The 21872-nt window shown below is 35.6% G+C and overlaps 1 protein-coding gene across 2 annotated transcripts in view; it reads left to right on the forward strand.

Moving 5' to 3' along the window:
* Window positions 1-1076: 1076 nt before the first annotated feature.
* LOC128243126 (protein naked cuticle homolog 1-like) overlaps window positions 1077-21872 on the forward strand; it is a 69641-nt gene continuing 48845 nt past the window's right edge. Inside the window, exons 1-3 of one of the 2 annotated variants that reach the window (XM_052960684.1) lie at window positions 1077-1241; window positions 1764-1805; window positions 2185-2297. In XM_052960684.1, coding sequence (XP_052816644.1) covers window positions 1205-1241; window positions 1764-1805; window positions 2185-2297 — 192 coding nt within the window. In that variant the 5' untranslated portion in view covers window positions 1077-1204. The remainder of the gene's footprint in view (window positions 1242-1763; window positions 1806-2184; window positions 2298-21872) is intronic. The other variant, XM_052960685.1, reaches the window with a different exon arrangement.

The raw sequence follows: 21872 nt of genomic DNA on the forward strand, positions 1-21872 counted from the left end.
TTAATATGTGTGCGTTTTCAGCTAAATAGAGCGCCAGAACTGCATGGTTAAATGAATGAATGAATGAATGAATAAATGAATGAATGAATGAGCGAGCGAGCGAACGAACGAACGAACGAACGAATAAATGAATGAATGGAAGAGTGAGTGAGTGAGTGAGTGAGTGAGTGAGTGAGTGAGTGAGTGAGTGAGTGAGTGAATGAATGAATAAGTGAACGGATGATGAATGAATGAATGAATGAACGAACGAACGAGCGGGCGAGCGACCGAGCGAACGAGCGAACGAACGAACGAACGAACGAACGAATGAATGAATGAAATAATGAATGAAAGAACAAGTGAGTGAGTGAATGAATGAATGAATGAATGAATGAATGAATGAATGAATGAATGGATGGATGGATGGATGGATGGATGGATGGATGAATGATGAGTGAACGAATGAGTGAGTGAATGAATGAATGAATGAATGAATGAATGAATGAATGAATGAATGAATGAATGATGAATGAATGAATGAATGAATGAATGAATGAATGAATGAATGAATGAATAAATGAATGAATGAGCGAATAGATGAGTGAGTGAATGAATGACTGAATGAGTGAGTAAGTGAGTGAGTGAGTGAGTGAGTGAGTGAGTGAGTGAGTGAGTGAGTGAGTGAGTGAGTGAGCGAGCGGGCGAGCGAGGGAATGAATGAATGAATGATTGAATGAATGAATGGGTGATGATGAATTTATAAGTGAACGGATGAGTGAATGAATGAATGAATGAACGAACGAACGAACGAACGAACGAACGAACGAACGAGCGAGAGAGTGAATGAATGAATGAATGAATGAATGAATGAATGAAATGAATGAATGAATGAATGAATGAATGAATGAATGAATGAATGAATGAATTAATTAATTAATTAATTAATGGATAGATGAACGAACGAACTAACGAATGTCTGAACCGAACCGTATCCAAACCGAAAGTAACACCTTTATCCCCCGTAACAATAATGGCACAATCCAGCTGCCAATCATCCGCAGTTCCGCCCATTATCTGTAAACACAGTAGTGGAGTAAACGAGAACGGTTGTGGACCATTATTTTAGCGGATTATAAAGTTGTTGCCTTAATATTAAACCTGAATATTGTTGTGACAGAGGTTTGTTATTATTCTGCATTGGATTTAAATCACCATTTTACTATGGATGAATAGAAAGATGGGCAAGAACGCGAGTAAACACGGTAAGTCATTGCACTGTCCGAAATCTCTTTGTCAATCGGGTCGAAGTTTTGTGTACTCCGCGCGTTTGTACACACACACCAACGCCAGTATGGTCCGGCTGGTCAGTGCGCTCAATTAACGTTAATTGGTTAAACTGCATGCATATCTGAGTAATATGTCATTTGTGTTCAAATCAAAAGTTTATTTTGTGCATGTTTAAAACTAATATACCAGTAGTATTTAAAAAAAAAAGATTTGTTAATTAAGTTTTAACACAATTTTGTTTACAATTGGTGCATAACAGACTGCAGTCATTTTCTGCCCTATGTTGCAAAATCGTTATTAGTTTACATATATATAATGTATTTCTAACGTTCTCCTGTGGAATCACACTTTCAATTTATTATTTAGTTCTGATAAACTGTTAGTACAAAGTTCATGCGGTATTACTCTTTGTTTTGTTGTATTTATTCTATTATTTTGCATCTATTGTTTGTTTACGTTTTGCTTTTGTTCATTTCATATATGCCTGGACTATATAGTTCATAGACCACCATGTGAATCTCCCGCTTATGCATCCTCAGGTAGATCTAACCAGACCATTCTATCCATTTTATTTCACCATGACATCTTTAATGAGAATACTATTTTTAGCATTTAACACATAAAACTTAACAGTGTCATTTTGCCGAATCTGTTATGGTATGGACCTTACTTGTGTTACATTCCAGACTGCAGTTTGGTCTCTGCAACTGATAAGTTTTAAACTACTTTTCATCAAAATAAGTTTTAAATAAGGAATCAGAAGTAAGATTCTAGAAGTATTTCTTTGACTTGAATATGAGAATTATAACAACAAACATTGGCATTCAAAGCTCATGTAAGTTTGAATAAAAATAAAATTAGATAAGTTGATCAGGCCCTGTACTGTACTGGATATGACCATTTTCTCATTTTTTCCAGAGTGTTTTCTTGTCAATGCTCACCTGAATAAGGCGTGGGAAGAGCAGGTCTGGAAGAAGACGACCAAGACTGGTTACAACCTCGCCAACTACAACATGAACCAGTCCTTGTCGGTAAGTAACTGTCAAACAGCAGATGATTTTTGTTAGCACTGTCTGTTTGACCTTGTAGAATAATTGCATTCAAAAGAACCTTTGTCTGCTATAGATACAATGCTAAAAAAGCACAAGCCCATCTGGCTTTAGCACTGGAACTCCTTTAGGCCAAAAATAAATTTTATACACCTCAGTTTAATCTCAGGTCTTAGGGCAGAGCATTTCATGCATTGCCTCAATTGAACTTGGTAAGATTTTGTTTTGTTAAAACTAGTCAACGTGATTGTGTAGACAGCTATAAGCTGCAAATGAATCACTTTCGACTCCATTTCCTTGGAAGGAACCTGATCCAAGGGGTCCTTTTTGAGAGAATGTGCCCCTCAAACCTCTTGAACCTGTAACCTCTCGGGAGAGAGGCAGAATGGGGTGAGGCGACTCATCCTGTAAAAAATCAATTTTCATATAACTGTATTATTATATAATTTTACAACAGTGTACTTGTGTAAATGTAAATTGTACTTTCATGATTGAATCGGTGGGGCCATTTTAAAAAATCATGAAGGTATCAGGGTGTTTTCTCCGGGGAATTTTGAAAGTCGATATTCATTGCAAAAGAGTTTTATTTTTATTGTTGTTGAACTTATAAAGACCCATAAATAAATGGCTAAAAAGATATCGAGTATTAGAGGAGTATATTCAACCTACATTAATAAATTGTGTAACAAATATTCCCAATTTTGTGAAAATTCAACAGGAAAATTCCATGGGCATACTATAAGGTCATATTCCCAAAAGATATAAAAAAAACAACACTTGGGGTATGTCACCAAATATTTTCAATTTTGTTTGAGTTTCTAATAAAGCCATCTTTAGAAAGAAATACCTTATATTAATTTAAAAGTTGGTCCTGCTGTGTTTAGAGATACCAGTTTTTCATTCATAAAACCATTAATTTTGGTTATGCCAACAAACCATTTATTAAACTACATCTCAAACACTAAAAAATGGGTCACAGGGGTCATTTTGTCTATACATCTCTTTTGTACTGGTGTACCCCTGTCTTTCACTGCAAGGATCAAAGGTTGTGGTGTATTACTGTGATTAATGTATCAGTTTCATTTGAGCATTAAATGCAAAAGCTAGACATCTTAAGACCACAAGAAAACAACTTATAAAAACAAATTCCAATATGGTTAAATGTTCAAGGTGTAATCGAAGAGACATTGAAACCTCCTAAAAGTTTTTTAAGTCGTTTTAAGTTTAAAGGGGGTGCATAATACCATGAAGGTTGAAAGGATAGTTTGTACAGCAGATATTTTTCAACCACAGGACGTCTTTGATCTTCTTATCATTTATTACAGTGTACTGTTCTTTTTGCCCCAAAAATGTGTTTCATTGATACTGGCATTCAGAGTTAATCTGTCTGATTTAAAGATCGTGGTGCCTAATGATTCGGAAAACATTGTATGTAACTGCTATTTAGCTTTGGGAAACTGATAGTTTAATGTTCTGGTAGGAAGTCTCTGTTATGCAAGCTGAAAAGGGTTGTTTGTACTATGCTGTTAAAACAAATTTAATGTTTTATGAAAAATATACAAAGTGTATACATGTATTAAAGAAGTTTCAGGAGTACTGGTAAGCTTACCTTGATTGACATCAATAGGCAACAGCCACTGGCAGTCCAGTATTGACCCTGAAATTGGTCCCCTATTCATTGCTTTATTTAAGTTTTGGGCTTTTTTTTATCAATGTTAGTATTACAATTTGATTACTGATTGTGCCTGGGCCTAAAAACATCATTTGGTTCATATAAACTGACACTTCCTATGAATAAAGCGACGACCCTTCTGTTTTAATAGTCAGTTGTGTAAAAACAGTTTTTGTGTGTCTTAAAATGTAATTTCAATCCTTTAAAGCTTGATACAGAAGATGACTTTAACACCATTCTCCAAAGATGACAATAACTTAAAGCCTACCTAAGGGATGCTATGTTGTTTTTTCTACTTTTAAGGGAATGGTGGTTGGGCCCTTTGATAGGGGATATTATGATCAACTTGTTTTTAAACCTTTTTATTCAACAAACCTTTCAACATTTTGAATGGCACTTTATTGATACATTTGCAAAATGTATAGGGGTAAAAGCTCCTCAAAAAAAAAAAAAAAAAAAAAAAAAAATTTATAAGGGGAATTTTTTTTAACCTGGGTAGGGGAAAAATATTTAAAAAAAATGAGTAGGTGGGTAGGGCCAAATTTCGACCACAGAAAGTGATTTATTTAAAATAATATATTGGATGTAACCCTTACCAAACCATTTTATTATCCCGTGTTTGGCTGATGTCTGTCTTTAGAAATCAAGAGTATGTGCCTGTTTTTTGCTTGAACCTACAGTCTGGTGAGAGTCAGGACACCTAGATGCACCACTGCTGCAATTACTCTCACCTTCCTTGACTATTTGAAAACAAAGTATTTCCAAGAAAACTGGGTCTAAGTGGACCGTTATATAATTTACTCAGAATTAAATTATGCAGAAGGCAATATTAAAGAAATGGATGATGAGTGTCCTTCAGGTCTTCAACTCATTCTTATCAGGCTAGACAAAAGCATTATGCTGGTTCCGGTTCCAGTTACATGCCATTCCAATGATCTGAGTAATTTACAAAAATGAAATGATAAGTAATGAAAAATTATTTTTGTTTTATTATTGAAATTTTTTATATATGTGTACAAGGTGATACTGCTTAATTGTATTGTGTGACTTTTTGTGTGGCATTAATGTCAGAATATTTATGAATGTGAACAATACAATGATACACAAACTTTTGAACACAATAAAGCTTAATTAAATTTACCAAAATGTATTTTTCAGTACCTATAGTACTAGCCTGCTTTCTTTCAGCATAAAGTCAATCACAGCATAAGTTTTGTTAGGCCTCATTTCTAGTGAACCTGATAGGTGTTTGTCATACATGTATTATCTGGTGTATCATTGGTTCTTTTAATGCTCAACTGATCAATGAATCAGAGAAAGCTGTAAAAAATGCCCTCAGCTTTGATCTGGCTCACCATCCCTTTGAACTGTGCCAAATTGCCCTGATAGAGACTTGCAAAATGGTCTCTAATTTTTAAAATGCTTTTCATGTTTGATACCTCTTAGGACTATGTTGGATATAAGGCAGAGTCACTGATGGTTTGTGTTTGAACACATTAGGGTTTGTGTTTAAACATTTTTTTCTGGGAGTAATGTTTCAATGAAATAAGTTGTTAGATAAAAAAATTTGGTTGATAGATTTATGATAAGAATATAATCTGGCCATTATGGAAATTGGTAAAATCTTTTCAATTATTAGCTCGACTATTCGAAGAAAAGGTGGGCTATACTACTCGCCCCAGCGTCGGCGTCGGGTTAAAGTTTTAGGGCAAGTTGGAATTTTTACTTATAAGTCCAATACCTTTCATTCAATTGAGTTAATACTTCACACAGTTGTTCAGGGCCATCACATGATGAGGTTAGATAACTCCATATTATTCTTTACACAGATTATGGCCCCTGATTGACTATGAAACTTAGGTTAAAGTTTTAGGGCAGGTTGGGATATTTATTAATAACTTCTATACCCTTCATTCAATTGACTTAATACTTCACACAATTGTTCAGGACCATCACCCAATGAGGTTACATAACTCCATATCCTTTATACAAGTTATGGCCCCTTATGACTTAGGTTAAAGTTTTAGGCAAGTAAAAGTTAAGGCCAAGTTGGGATTTTAATAAAAAAAACTTCTATACCTTTCATTCAATGCACTTAATAAAATTCAAAATTATTTAAGACCATCTTACAACAAGAAACATAACTCCATTTTAACCCTAAATACAAATTATGTCCCTTGAATATATATATATTTTTTAATTTCTTTTGACAGGCACATTTTTACATTCTTAACCATTTTTTACCAAGGGCAAACAAGGAGGGCTATACTATTTGGCCATTGATTTTTTTTTTATTATTATTATTTTTTTTTAATTTTATTTTAATTTCTTTTGAAAGGCATATTTGTATATACTTTACCACATTTTCATAATTGGAAATCAAGTTATTTGAATGACTTGCGTCATTTTTCGGGTGGCGGGAGGGCAGCATCAAAGTTACGTTATGTATTGAATAATTTTAGTTAGGTTTGACATAAAGAGACCAAACTTGGTATTATTACATCGTTATTGTATTCACTTCTAAGTCAAAGCGGCGAAGTCGAGCACGCTGTCTTACGGCGGCTCTTGTTTTTTTGAGATTGTATATGTATAAATGACATAATGTTTGTCTGATGATTTTTAATCTTACAAAATATTTTGGTACAAAAAAATCAGAAGCTTTTGAGAAGCAAGGCACTTAGAAGTGCTATTCTGTTACCTCTTAGCTTGTGTGTTTGTGTGTGTGTGTGTGTGTGTGTTTCTCGCTGTAAGATAAATTTTGAGACCATTTACTTTAAGAATTTTCATCAGGGGTTTATCAAAATCATTAGGTTGTTATGTAACATTGAATGCAGTACTTTATCATGTGACAAAATCTCTGAAATGTGCAAATTAATCTGCCGTTTGCTTGTTTTTACTACAGTCTGAGGTCAATACTTTTTTGTGTAAAATTGGCTTGTTAGTAGATATGTAGATAAGAGTCATTGATCGTCAAAAAGTTAATTACTAGTCATGTGTTGCTATTCATGCTGTGGAAAGATCAAAGGCTTCGTGTCTGCCATATTTGGGCAATAGCAATAAGCGTATGATTGTGTGTGTGACTGTTTAGTAATCGGACAGGAGACAAGAAATGCTTTTGTTTTTGTTTACTGCTATTGAAGTATATACTTCAGATACTGGTAATAAACATGTGTCAGGCCTTAATTAATTAATATTTTGTTTGGCCTTAGTACCAACTGTCTAACAGGAATACCAGTTTCATTACAAAATTTAGGGTTGGGAACCTACCAGTACCTACCTACCTACCCTTAACCCTAAAAACATGGGTCAGGTAATGCCAAACAAGGCATTTCTTAATTGTGGCCTCACCTGTAATTATTTGCTATAATGTCCTCTTGTATGCTGATTATTTTTTGTTGTCTTCTCTGCTCTAAATTAAAAGCCTGTTTCTTTCCTCAAAAGTATACAGGTGGCTTTTGACATATTGTGATAAAAGATGACCTATTTCAGCGAATTAACATCAACATGTTTACATAATGCGCCATGCTGTAAATTTATTAGGTCAGAAAGTACTTATCAGTGTGTATATATATATATATATATGGGAGGGAGGGAGGGAGGAGAGCAATAATTGATGCTCTTCATTTGCTTAATGACTTACCATAGATTTTTAAATATTTTTTTTTAGTTTTGGTGCTTCAAACGACTTTCGCACTGTGCAAGGCCCTTAATTGGTTTTATTCTTCATTCAACAACAAGTGGGTTGTTTAGCCTTTCATGCATGTGCACTGGCTAGTATAGAGACATTTCCTGCTCATTAGTTTAAACCATTAAGTCAACTCCCAGGGTTTGCCTCAACCACAGACTTAATGGTTTAAAAAACCAAAAAGTTTAAACAATAACTATTACATATAAAAGTGTATGCATTTATAAATTGAAATCCAGTTTGTCTTTGCTATAATGTTAGCTTTTTTGGCATGATTTTATATGCTTCCAAAGTCTGACTGGAAACATTCCCCCAAAAAAGATCAGGATGTGTTTTTCTTACCTGGCATACCCTTTAGGAATGGTGAAAGGTTGTTGGTATATGTTCTAACAAAATTAAAAAGTTTGTTGTGACACAGTTGCATAACCATTTATTTTGTGTAAGTACATACTAACAATCTTGAAACTTTTTTAGTGGTCTACATAATATCTTGTAAACTATCCACTAAGTGTGCTGTTTATTCTGTTTATTTTAACCCATTTACCTGGTTAAAATCAATAAAAGCTGACTGCTGATTTACTCAACATAAATGTATCATTTGGCAAATTTGAAGTATACTGCCTTCTCATTGGACAAAAAAAGTTGATCACTAAAGGTATACAGAAGTCATAGTCCTAAACTAAAGAGGTGACATAATTCTGTATGTCCAAATATTAGTGCTGTGACCAATAGTGACCATCTCTTTCAAGTGTTATCATTAAAATATCATTACAATGAAAGATCAAAGGGCTGGCTAATTGATATTGTCACCCAACTTTCTCTTTGAACTTACTAAATATTGGTGGATTTGGTTAAAGGCTCTTTATACATGGTGTATTATTCTATGGATGTGTTAATAGTTTGACAAATTTGCTGTCAGATGACAAATCCAATGTTGTGGGAAGCATTTTTCTGCTAATCAATTGCTTAGGAAATGAGATTTAAATCCAGGAAAAATGAAACACCTTTGAAGTATTGCATTTGCCTGCTCTAGCTTTCACCATACTAATTTGTCTTTTCTTAAAAGCTGTAATAGAGTGATAATAATGACTTACAAACTTTTACTTAATTAGTTAATTAATAATTGATAACAAGATGCAGGATATCTTAGTCACATTTAAGTATAATAGATTTTCAAGAAACTTTTACATTTTTTTCTCTCCAGGATATCATAGTCACATTAAAGTATAATATAATTCAAGCATAAATTACAGTTTTTTCCTGCAGGATATTGATTTTTTATTTCAATTTTCATGACATTTGGTTACTTTACATACATACACAGTATAAATATGGGTCTTTTTGGTTAAAAATACTAGGTCACTAGCTCAAATCCTCGGTTTGCAAAATTGTATCGTCAAATAAAAATCCGGCTTTAATGCGGCGTTGCTGCATTGGCGTCTTGTTATTATAATTTTTAGCTTGACTATTCGAAGAATAAGGAGAGCTATCCTAGTCGCCCGAGCGTCGGTGTTGGTGTCGGTGTAATCACTTAAATGTTAAAGTTTGCGTACCACCTCAAATATTTTCAAAGTCCATTGACATATGGCTTTGAAACTTTGCACACTGGTTACCATCATGCCCCCAGCCTGTATGCAGGAAGAGGTAACTCTATTAAGCATTTTGACAAAATTATACCCCCTTTTCTACTTAGAATTTACGTTAAAGTTTGCGTACCACCTCAAATATTTTCCATTGACATCTGGCTTTGAAACTTCCACGCTTGTTCACCATCATGCCCCCAACCTGTACACAGGAGAAGGTAACTCTATCAAGCATTTTGACGAAATTATGCCCCTTTTTCTACTTAGAATTTACGTTAAAGTTTGCGTACCACCTCAAATATCAAGCATTTTGACAGAATTATGCCCCTTTTCGACTTAGAATTTATGTTAAAGATTGCGTACAACCTCAAATATTTTCCAATTCAATTTATGTAAATATCTCAGCACATCATGTATTGCATTGAAATCTAATCTAACAGTGATCCATGCATGTTTTGCCAAAACTTTTAATCCATTCACCGAAAAGCGGCGGATTAGTCGAGCGCGCTCTCTCTGTGAAGCTCTTGTTATACAGTACACTTAATTAGATAAATAAGACCCACTCCATTTCCCTCTGGGGATTTTTGCTATCCAAGCCAGCGCAATGAGTTTTAATCGCCTGTCCGCGCTTTGCAGAGTTTGGATTTTACAGGCCTCGGAGGCTGATAAGTCAACTGAAGTCGAACTACGATGGCGTAGTTCCTCGGTGGGTTAACCCCTGAAACTCCAAGAAACTTGATAAGAATCTATGTTTAAATTAATTTTATTTTAATTAAAAATTCCAGAAATGATTATGGCTACAGTGAATTGCTGTTATCATAAAAAAATTCCTCTGCCCTTTTAATCTTCTTCCGAGAAAATATTTCATAAACTTTAAACATTCTGTTTTGCATGAAATGCAGTCATATCCCTTTGCCCATGCATTCCAGAACATGCCTTTTGCTCTTGTTTACAATGTTTGGAAATATCATGATTGAATAATGGCATCACACCCTATTTAAAGGTTTTCGGGAAAAGCACAATTGAAAGTGAAGGGGTTCAAACCCATTCAAAGTTCACAGGGCATTAGTGAAATTAGGCCTTCTTGCCTCGTTTTTGTGTGGAAAATTTCCCGAAAGTTCACCAGCAATTTTTAGCCACCAATAATAAATATCATATAGTTAAATGCTACATTGTTTTCATCATGTGCATGGCGTCAGAGGACCTGGTCCAGAATCGCGTTGATGTCAGCTGTTTTCCGATGAAATACAAACAGAGCCTGATCAATGTTTCTTATTAACAAGGCAAGACAATATATATTTGGCGTTTACACAAACATACATGTACAAATAAATCCCTGGGAAGAACTTTATGTGACTTACAATGTACGTAAGAATATCTCATTAGACATGGAGCTCCATCGTGGAGTCATAAAATCGGACGATTTCCGATGCTACTGTTCATATCAAACTCCGCGGTAAATGATCGACTCCGGGGGATTTCAGTGAGGAAAACAGCTTAACACTCTGAGGAAACTACGAACATCGGCTTTCTCCCTAGGAGTGAGCGAAGAAAGTGGGTCTAACTCGTTGAGTGTACTGTGTTTATTATTTATTTGCGCACACATGAAAACAAACCTTGCCTTTCCCTCCTTAACAGCTTTTGAAGACCTGAAAGTGTAGAGCCTGTGTTCTGATCTGACACACAACATTTCCAAGAACCACTGCAGTGCATTTTCTAAGCATAGGCAAAAATATTGAGCTGAAAATTGGGTTGAAATAGAGTGCCATTCACTAATAAACCCCCCCCCCCCCATTTTTTTCACAATCTCATAGAATAACTACATCTTACTCTTTATAGGACTCATGGATAGAAGTGTCAGAGGAAGTAATATTTGCCATTTTTCAAGCTGGCTGGGATTACCACCTATGGTATGAAAGAATATCAGTTTTCTTTGCATTTCCATGCATTCCTTTCTCTATGCTACTACCAGTGCACAAGTTATCTGCATAGTTTATATTTGAAGCTACCGTATCTTTGTGTGGGGATACTTTAATCTTGGCAAAAAACAAGAAACACTCTCCGTCTGATGAATGACTCGCCTTTTATCACATTCCTAGAGGGCCCACCTATCAAACAAGATGCAAAACATGTTGTTTATAGCATAAAGAAAGATCAAACCTCCAGTGTTAACCTTGGTGTAACCTTTTACTGCTAGTGTTTGCCTATGTTCATCGGAGTGCAGCTGTTCTGTTTACAGTTTTACATGATTGTTTATTGTTTGCTTTTTAACATAAATTGAAGTAGTCAGACTACTGTAGTGTTTTGAAATATTTAATTAGGTTTACTGTTGCCAGCTGAGAAGAATTTTTATCATATGACGTTCTATGTTTTGAGTGTAAATCAACCACTTCATATTTTCTTGTATTACACTAGGGTTAGATAACTTAAATGAACGTAGTTTTGCTCCAAAAAATTAGGGTTAAAGAATAAATGGTTCAAATTTTTTTCAACAAATGTGTCATGTGATAGCAAATCTTACATTCATCACCATTCTTAATACAAACAAATTATAAGGCTGGCTTTATAACTTTTCTTAAAATTGTTTGTTTTCTCATAATTTGATATATTAAATGGCAACTCGTGTAAGATCCGAAATTTATAAGATACACAATTAGGACACTAAATGAAGCCAAGGACCCTGATGAATTCATGATTCGTCATTAAAATAGAATTTCAGGGATCTCCAATGATAATAATAAAACATCTATATTTCTCACTGGATCAAGGGGAGTAACTTCTCATATGTTTGAGCTTGACATGCTAATACACCAACTGTGTTTGACACTTACAGGGTCCCACCTGATCCTGAGTACACCAATTTTTTCAGAAGGGACACCTGAATTTCAAAGTCCGGTATTTCGTCTGGACACTTAAAATTCTGGCCGATAAAAGCCAAATATGAATAAATAAAAAGCGTTTCACTATTATAATTCTTTACCTACATTTCTTGACAGTGCAATGTAAATAATATGTCGGGGGCAACAACGCTTTCGCATATTTATGCAAGAAATATTCGTGTTTTTTTTTTATTGTTTTTAGCTCTATTGGCCAAAGGCCAGAAGACCTTATGCGATGGTAATGTGTACGTAGTATGTGCGGTCGTGCGTCCGTGCGGTCGTGCGTTCGTGCGTCTGTAAACAATTGCTTGTGAACACGATACAGTCTTCAGTTTTGATTGTATCTTGATGAAACTTGTACAGTATCTAGATATCCATTACAGCTCGGTTCCTTTCGAAAACCAGCAAGATCCGCCCATGAATGCCTAGATTATGGGCCATGAAAGTTTTAAAGAAATGCTTTCTATTTTTAGCCAGGTCTGCATGAGCGAATTCTATTTTTAGCCAAGTTTACATGTACATGTAAATTCAAGTCTAGAGTTAAGGGAGACAATTTGCAAGTCTAGGATTTTGAGAGACAATTTGCTTTTTGCTTCTGCATTTGATTTTGTGAATTACTCTGCCTTGTTCTTGTTGAAAGCCCAAAGGCCATTTTTTAGCTTTAGGTTCTGTAGTTTGCGCATTCATCTTAACAAAATTGGTTGTGAATGTTTAAGTTATGCACCTGGTGTCATTACTGGCCACACCCTGGGTTCCTGGTTTGGTAAACATAAATCTTGAAAGGTTTGAAAATCTTTTTGTGTGTTCGTGCATCCATCTCAGCACAACTGATTGTGAATGTTTGTTCAAATTGATCAATGTTGTCCTAGGATGCCCTTGATTTTGACCTTTTGACCAACTTTTTTTAACTTTTAAAACTACAGAAAATTTTACTATGAGAACAGTTTTGAAAGCATTTTTTTTTTTTGTCAGATGACTTACTTGGCACATATTAAAATAGTTCATGCAACTAATCTGCTTACAATACTTTCTGGGCTCAGATGTTGAACGTGCTATGTTTTCAGGTAACCCAAACACAAAACATAAACTATATGTCTGTTGCCTTTTACCCATACATACATGCTCTGGATTGATATGACCACAAAAGCCATGCCAGTAGAGCATAGGCCCTTTTGGGCCTCTTGTTTATTATTACTATTATTATTAGTAAAACTGTTTTGGGGCAAGTGGTTTTCTTCAATTACTTGCCTGAAAGGACAAGTGCTGAACAAAAATTAAGGCAAAGACTGGGGTCGGTATGGCAATTTCTCAGGCAAGCTCAAAGCAGAGTACGACAGTTTCTCAGGCAAGCTCAAGGGAGAGTAGGACAATTCCTCAGGCAGGCTCAAGGGAGAGTACGACAATTCCTCAGGCAGGCTCAAGGGAGAGTAGGACAATTCCTCAGGCAGGCTCAAGGGAGAGTAGGACAATTCCTCAAGCAGGCTCAAGGGAGAGTATGACAATTTCTCAGGCAGGCTCAAGGGAGAGTACGACAATTCCTCAGGCAGGCTCAAGGGAGAGTAGGACAATTCCTCAGGCAGGCTCAAGGGAGAGTACGACAATTCCTCAGGCAGGCTCAAGGCAGAGTACACCAATTCCTCAGACAAGCTCACAGTTTTATGATGGTAAAGTTGGCAGGTAGTTGGTTGATGGTGATTCGAATATCTTAATACTTCGAATTCCTACTAGTTGGTAGTTGGCACTTCTCGAATATCCCACTCACAATGTCATACTCAAATAAAACTGTGTTTCTCACAAAGATCTGCGTTTATAACATTCCATCAAAAATGCATGCCAGTGATTTTTTCACATGTGTTAGTAACCTTTAACCATTAAAAAAGACAAAATCTACATCCTGGCATATTTGCAAATAACCAAATGGAAATGGTCGAGTAGCAACATCAGTATCTACTATTTAAAAAGTATTTGATTATTTGAATTCGAACCCCAAGCTACCAACCACCTCCCAACTTTACTGTAATAATAATTTTGTACTCTTTGCCTGGAGTGTAGAATGGGTCACCCGACAAAAATGGGAGAAATAGTTCAAAATTTAAACAGATTTTTTTTTAAATCATGAAATGATACTCATCTTTTCTGTTGCCTCAATTATTTTCTGAACTTCAGACTCCTGCAGGACTCCTGATAGAAATCGATGGTTTTAGAAAACACCTGTTGGAATATTGTTTCAGGTGAAATATGTCCAAATTGTCCTGTAAAAAAGGTATACATTATTCACTAAGTCAATAACCCCAGATCTCAAATTGTTGCAATTTGTGTTGTCTTACAGTCACATATTATAGGTTTTTTATAATCCATCAGATTAATTAAAGAAAAATCAGTGTGAACAACCCATTGTAATAATTGATCATCATCCAAAATGTCGCCACCTAAAAACAGTTATCAACAAAAAGGATAATAATAATTACATTATGACTAAATACGGTTATTCTGTCTCTAAACGTAGTCATCAAAGGGAATTTTAAATGAAAAATTTCACATATTGTTACACAATTAGGGCAAAACCTAGTACTCATAAAATTTATTGGTGTTGCATATTTCATGAATTTATTGTTAGCTACTTTCCAATTATGCATTATTGAAAGGGCAACAAAACATCCCATAACATTTTGACATGGTGGACAAAACATCCCATCCTGGACACTATAGATCCCATAATTTTTTGTCAGTGATGGACTTATAATTTTTGTTTATTTTTGGTCTTCTAAAACAGTTAGCTCCAGGCTGACTGCCCTGCCCGGCATCCTTGTGCAAATCTCAAAAACTTTTTATGATATTAAAAAAAACATTGTTACACCTTTTTGCCAGAGACAATATACACATACATGTATACCCATATAACTCTTGCTGTAATAATCTCCGAATAATTCCCCTTTTTAAGACTGATACAGATACAGCTGTTGGAGTTTGTTCCATTATAAGCGCTCTTGTTTTAAAAGTTACTTGATATTGTCACATCCTTGGTATCGTTGTGCAAAAGCATTTTTAGACCATAACTTGGAAAATATGAAGATATTGATCATCAAACTTGGTATGTATCTCCACAATGACATTTACTTATATTAGTAGCAAGAGACAACTTAGCTTAAAAATATTTGTGTAGACAAAAGTTGGCATCAGAATGTGTTGCTCAGAGGCTGAGTGAGTGAGACTCATCTAATTCAAGAATTGAAACTTAAAATAAACATCAAGTATTAGTTCCATCCTTGTAATTAATATGATATTAATAGTGATGCGTTGTTTATAAAGCGTGTTATGGCAGTCAATATTTAATGAAAAACTATTAAGTTAATTTAACTGAAAGTAAATGAATAAATGAAGCATGAGATTCTTGTTGTTAATTTACAAATTGTGATATTCCTTCTGACTTCACTTTCAGATCCTGGTTTGCCTTTGATACAAGAATATTAATAGTTAAGATAGCATCTCTTTTTCATATTTTCTGTTTGATCTGCAAAATTAATTAATAAACCTATTATTGCCTCTTTTGTTTTATGTCAGCTATTGTTAAGATACCTGCCTTAAATGTTTCCAACAAGGTGAAGCCGTATAATCAGATTAGTGGCTTAAACGAGGACACCTTTGATTTTGCTGTTTTTTGAAGTCAGGTTTGAAGGGGGTTATTGGACTAAGGATATTGGACATGAAGCTGAATCACTCACAATCTGGCTCACAGCCCTTCATATTTCAGGAATAGTATTTTACAGGCTCATAAAGTATTAGTATCTTGGATCAAAGGACACATACTGTAAGTATCTTAGGTGCTCACAAAATGCTGCTCACAAAGTATTAATTAGTATCATAGGTGCCCACATACTGTAAGTATCTTAGGTGCTCACAAAGTAATAATTAGTATCTTAGGTGCCCACATACTGATAGTATCTAATGTGCTCACAAAATAATAATTAGTATCTGAGGTGCCCACATACTGATAGTATCTTAGGTGCTCACAATGTATTAATTAGTATATTAGGTGCCCACATATTGTTAGTATCTTAGGTGCTCACAAAATATTTAAAAGTATCTTAGGTACCCACATACTGTTAGTATCTAAGGTGCCCGCAAATTATTTATTAGTATCTTAGGTGCCCACATACTGTTAGTATCTTAGGTGCCCACAAAGTATTAATTAGTATCTTAGGTGCCCACATACTGTAAGTATCTTAGGTGCTCACAAAGTATTAATTAGTATCTTAGGTGCCCACATACTGTTAGTACTTACTAGTTCTCACAAAGTATTAATTAGTATCTTAGGTACCCACATACTGTTAGTATCTTAGGTGCCCACAAAGTATTAATTCTATCTTAGGTGCCCACATACTGATAGTATCTTAGGTGTCCACAAAGTATTAATTAGTATCTAAGGTACCCACATACTGTTTATATCTTAGGTGCTCACAATTTTATACAGTATTTGTATTTGAGGTGATCACATAGTACTCTAAGCATCTGAGATGATCACATAGTATTAGTATGGGTGCATGTGTTCAGGGCATGAGAAGGAAAGTTAAGCACTCAAAATACTATGTGGAGCACCTGAGAAGTAAAGTGGAGCGCTCAAGATAATATGTTTAGGACTAAAAAGGAGCGCCTAAAATACTATGTTGAGCGCCATTGAGAAGGATTTCAAAGTCAATTGAGTTAATTTTCCAGATAGGGCAAATCTGTTTATTTGACATGCTTGGTGTCTTTTTATATTTGTTTTCTGTGAACACATCTAATGCTGTAAACATTTCCACTCTTTGATCCTTGCATATGTTTCCTTGATAATAGGAAAATAATTAACTTGCAATTAAACATCAAAGCTTTCAAAGGAATTGTCTTACTGAACAATAAATTGTGCAATTGATTTACTGTGCTTATAAGGATAGTTTTTCCCTTTGAAGAACACTCTGGTTTAGAAGTGGCCATAATTTGATTTGGTGTCTCAAGTTGTGCAGTTAATGCTTCCTAATACTTGATCACTTGTTCATTTGCATTAATTCATTTGACTGATTTTATTCGAAATGTAGAGTGTCAACATTTTATAATACTTTTGGGTTCTTAAAAATGTGCTTTAACTGGTGGGATCATTTAATACCTGATATATTTTACCATTTAATATTTGATATATTTTACCTGATTTAATACTTTTGATGGATTTTTTTCTGTTGTATATGCTCGTCTGTCTGTTGAAAAGAAAGATTATTGCAGTATTGAGGTCAACTAACAAAAAGAGTGTTGTCCAAGGACTCCTTGTACAAACAACCTTGTCTATAACTCAAAAACCATTCAATGTTTTCATCTCAACTATACCCGCATCTTCAGCAAGGCAAATAACTCTGGTTTTGATAATTATTGAGTTATGCATATGTTTCAACAGCAACAACAGGCAAGCATGGCGTTTGCTTCGTGACGCTATTTGTTGCAAGGGTTTTAATTTTGATCAAGGCAAACAATATATATCGAAATTGAATGACAAATCAATTTTAATAGAACATTCTATTTTACATGGGTGCTTCAATCAGTCGAATGCATGCTTAAAGGTGATCATACAGCTCTTGAAATTAATGTCACAAGTGGGAAAATAATTGCGTCAATTATATGTTTGTAGCATTTTTTTTCCAAAATCAGCAACGGTCTTTCATAAGAAGTGGGGTTCGCTTCTTTTCAAGTCTTCTGAAATTTCAGCAAATAACACCCCAGCTATGATATATTTGAGTCGGCTTGTTAGGCCTGAGGAAATCAAATACCTTTGAATACAAGGACCATGATAAAATGATAATTGAATTAATCTTGGCAGTTTTTGGAAGTAAATAAATGAGAAATATTTAACACCAGAGATTTGTTTTCCACTGGTCCGTTTCAGAATGATATTGCAAAAATTGTCATAATGTTGATAGTGCTATCTTGGGGTCACTATTGTCGAGGTCAAGGTCACCTTTTAGTGAGATAGATTATCAGGATCACACATTCCTGTTATCACATTGATCAACATCAAAGGCAATTCTGAGTCAAGAATTAACACATTGATGCCCTAGACAGATTAGAGCTTTTAAAGCTTGAGAATCATTATTGACTGGTAAACAGTGGGGATCTAGAGTATGGTGGACAGGTGCGGAGAGGGGGCAACTTTGGACATGCCCCCCCTTCCTGTCCCTTCCAAAATATTTACTTGCCAAAAAAAATGTGAATGGTATGCAGATTACCTTAGAACCTTATAATATGGTAAATTCATTCTATAAGACGTGCATGCCTAAATAGTTATGGAGGGGTCTTTTTGTGGGTCTTGAATATTTCCAATGCTGCGACTTGAACAATACTTACTCTAAACTTAAAAAAAACACCACATTTGTTTATGATGAGATCATTGATAATATCAAAATACAGTTTTTAAGGCTTTAATGGTTAGTTGAATTTCAGTCTGCTGTCCATAATTCAGCCAATTTGTACCAGCTTCGTTTTGTTCTAATTACTGGAAAACAAGCAAAGTTAAATCACCCTTATGGGTGGCATGTTTGTTTGAAATGCAGACAGGCAGAGCATGTGGAACAATGTTCCATCTGGATTAAGTGTTTTTCAGCCTTCAAACTCTTAAAGTTTCCATGTATAAACAAAATGAATACAGAACAGTGCTGATCAGGCAGAACATTAGATGTTTGATAGCTCAGTTGTTTACCCTCATTTGTGAGTTGTGTCTGGGCTTTCTCCTGATTGCTCTATCTTGATTGTTGTCAGAGAAATCCTGTTTTAGTTGATGTACCCCACAGTGAGAGTTTTTTGCTCACCAAGTGTTTCTGTGAGAGTTTGTTTTTAAGTCTGAAGATTTATATCTTGTTTATGAGTATTTGGAAATGTTGGCTAAATTGAACTTCAGATTTTGCGTTGTCAATGTATGATGATCACTCAGCCAATAGGGTTGTATTCTAGGTCAGTTAGATGACCTGAATTAATTTCTAAATGAATAAGAAGGGCTTGTTCGCTATGCAAGAATCAACAATTTGATAATCAAAATTGAAGACATCGTGCCACTCTGATGGAGTATTTGCCAAAATTTCTTGCTGTTAAACAATTTTCATGATTTAAAGTTTCATCCCTATATATTATATGTTCTATGATTTGCAACATTTTACACAGTCATATCTCAAATTGGTGGCAAAATTGTATAATCATGGAAAACTGACAACAGTGCTCAATTATGGACTTTGAGAATAATAAAACTTGAAACTTTAAAAGATAAACAATAAAGTTTCTACCCATACTGTACAGCTTGAACAGCCTGAGAAAAACAGAGATGATAGTGGGGCTGTCAGAATTACAGTTGATTCAAAGGGTTTAAAGTGGAGCTTTTTATGCCCCCGAAGGTGGGCATATTAAAATCGCACCGTCCGTCCGTCCGTCCACTTGCCACATATGTACCACATACCAAGACGACATGTCACGTGCAAGACCCGTGTCCCTACCTCAAAGGTCAAGGTCACACTTAGTGTTTATTCACAATGGAGTGCTGCATATAAGGACATAGAGTATAGGTTGTCGTTGTAGTACTATGGTAAAAATTAACAGCACCTAGCCGTTTGTTTCGAAATAGGTTTAAGTAAGGTTAAGGTAGCTCGCGAAGAGTTTTGTTTCCGCAAGTAGTATGCATACCAGCAAAAGGTTCAATGAATGATAAACATAGCAACTTTTGTATTCATTCCAAAAGCGTTAACTTTTTATAATACTTCAAGAGCAAAACATACTGGATAGCGCCACACTACTCGACAGCGCCACCACTAGGGCAACAGCGCCACCACTTTTATAAATATGTGCATTTTTCCTTTTTAAGAAGTGCTTATTAGTTTTGTTGTGTTCCTGCATAGGTACTATACATAACAGTTATGTTTGCATGCGTGAGAATGTTCTTACGGGGTGTGTAAGCACCGAAATGTACTTGCTATGCAATCAGATCTCAAAATATGCACAAGTCTGATTCGGGAGAAAAGCTCCTGGCACCACAGTTTGCACAATATTGAAACGACATAGTAACCAACCTACAGTAGAAGTGTTCTTACACGGTACCACATTCTCCAATTTTCGAAATATGTCCGTTAAATGAAATTATCAAATAAATTATAAGTCATACTCCTGTTTGTTCATGTAAACATAGGGCACAGCTCCACCACAGAAGTGTCGACAGCTCTTTTTCTTTGCACCACCGTAAAGTGGTGGAGCTGGCGTTTACAGGCCGTGAATAAGGATGCTACATCTATTGAACCTAATCTTTTTATTTTCTTGACAAACATGTGAGTCTCTTAATTCATGATACACCTGTGATACTTCTATTTGTTGTTATGTTTTGTGATTGTTTCTAACCTGTCAGTGCACAAAATATCTAAAAGGCTTCGTTATTTAAATTGTCAAAGAATGTCAGGAGAACCTATGAAATATTTAACTCTGGGAGTTACCAGGAACCTTGGCTAGGGCTTTGCCCTGGACCCACCAGGGGCCCTTGTGGTCCCCTGGCCCTAGTGGTCCCCTGGCCCTAGTGGTCCCCTGGCTCTAGTGGTCCCCTGGCGACTGGTGGTCCCCTGGCCCTAGTGGTCCCCTGGCCCTAGTGGTCCCCTGGCCCTAGTGGTCCCCTGGCCCCTGGTGGTCCCCTGGCCCTAGTGGTCCCCTGGCCCCTGGTGGTCTCCTGGCCCTAGTGGTCCCCTGGCCCCTGGTGGTCTCCTGGCCCTAGTGGTCCCCTGGCCCCTTGCAAGATTTTCAGTATTTTTCAAATTCTGTACTTTCACCCATCAAGATGTCATAAGTTATGAAATTAGGACATGGTTACCAAATTAAGACATGGTTACCAAGTCAGGACATGGTTATGCATGAAGGAGCCATATTTTATACTGAACATTAATATATTATTGGCATAATCGTAAGCATGAAATATTGCTTTTGATTGTTTGAAATGTTCAAAACTTCAAGAGAAAAAGCAGAAAAATTAATATCATTTCCAGACAACATCTGATAACTTAACTGTCAAACTAGAATTTGATCCCCATTTAATGTACACCTATTTGGAACGGTAGAAAATATTCTATTTAATTTCTGCTTATTTTGTATGGTTCTAACTCATCAAGGACTCAGTGCTGAAGATTACTGTTCAGACAAAAACATATTGGATATCTCAAAAGATCACGAAGGAATCATTAAAAAAAATAAAAAATGAAGGACATCTACCTTCTAACAGAGGGTAACAGTTCCCTTACAAAAATATTTGATGAACCTCTATAAATGCAGGTCATGACAACAAACACTCTTACAAAACTGCTGAATTCATAAATTTTGATATAGTCTAGTTTTTCAGTTTGAAAGTGTTTTATATTCTTTCACTTTATAACATGATATTAATTGTGTTTGTTTATAAATGGTGTGTGTGTGTGCGTGTGTGCGTGTGTGTATGTGTGTTTTTCATAAACACAAGAGCAGTTTTGTTTGACATAAGATGTTTGAAAGGGTTGGAAACAGCTGTTTAGGAATTATTATGTCTCCCCCTCTCTGGGGGAGACATATTGTTTTTGCCCTGTCCGTCAGTCCGGTAGTCCGGTAGTCCGTCAGTCCGTCAGTCCGTCCGTACGTCACACTTCGTTTCCGATCGATAACTGGAAAACCGCATGACCTAGGATCACCAAACTTGGTAGGGAGGTTGGTCATGAGGTGTAGAAGATC

This window comes from Mya arenaria, chromosome 8 (assembly GCF_026914265.1).
Source record: "Mya arenaria isolate MELC-2E11 chromosome 8, ASM2691426v1".
In the NCBI taxonomy this organism is placed as follows: domain Eukaryota; kingdom Metazoa; phylum Mollusca; class Bivalvia; order Myida; family Myidae; genus Mya; species Mya arenaria.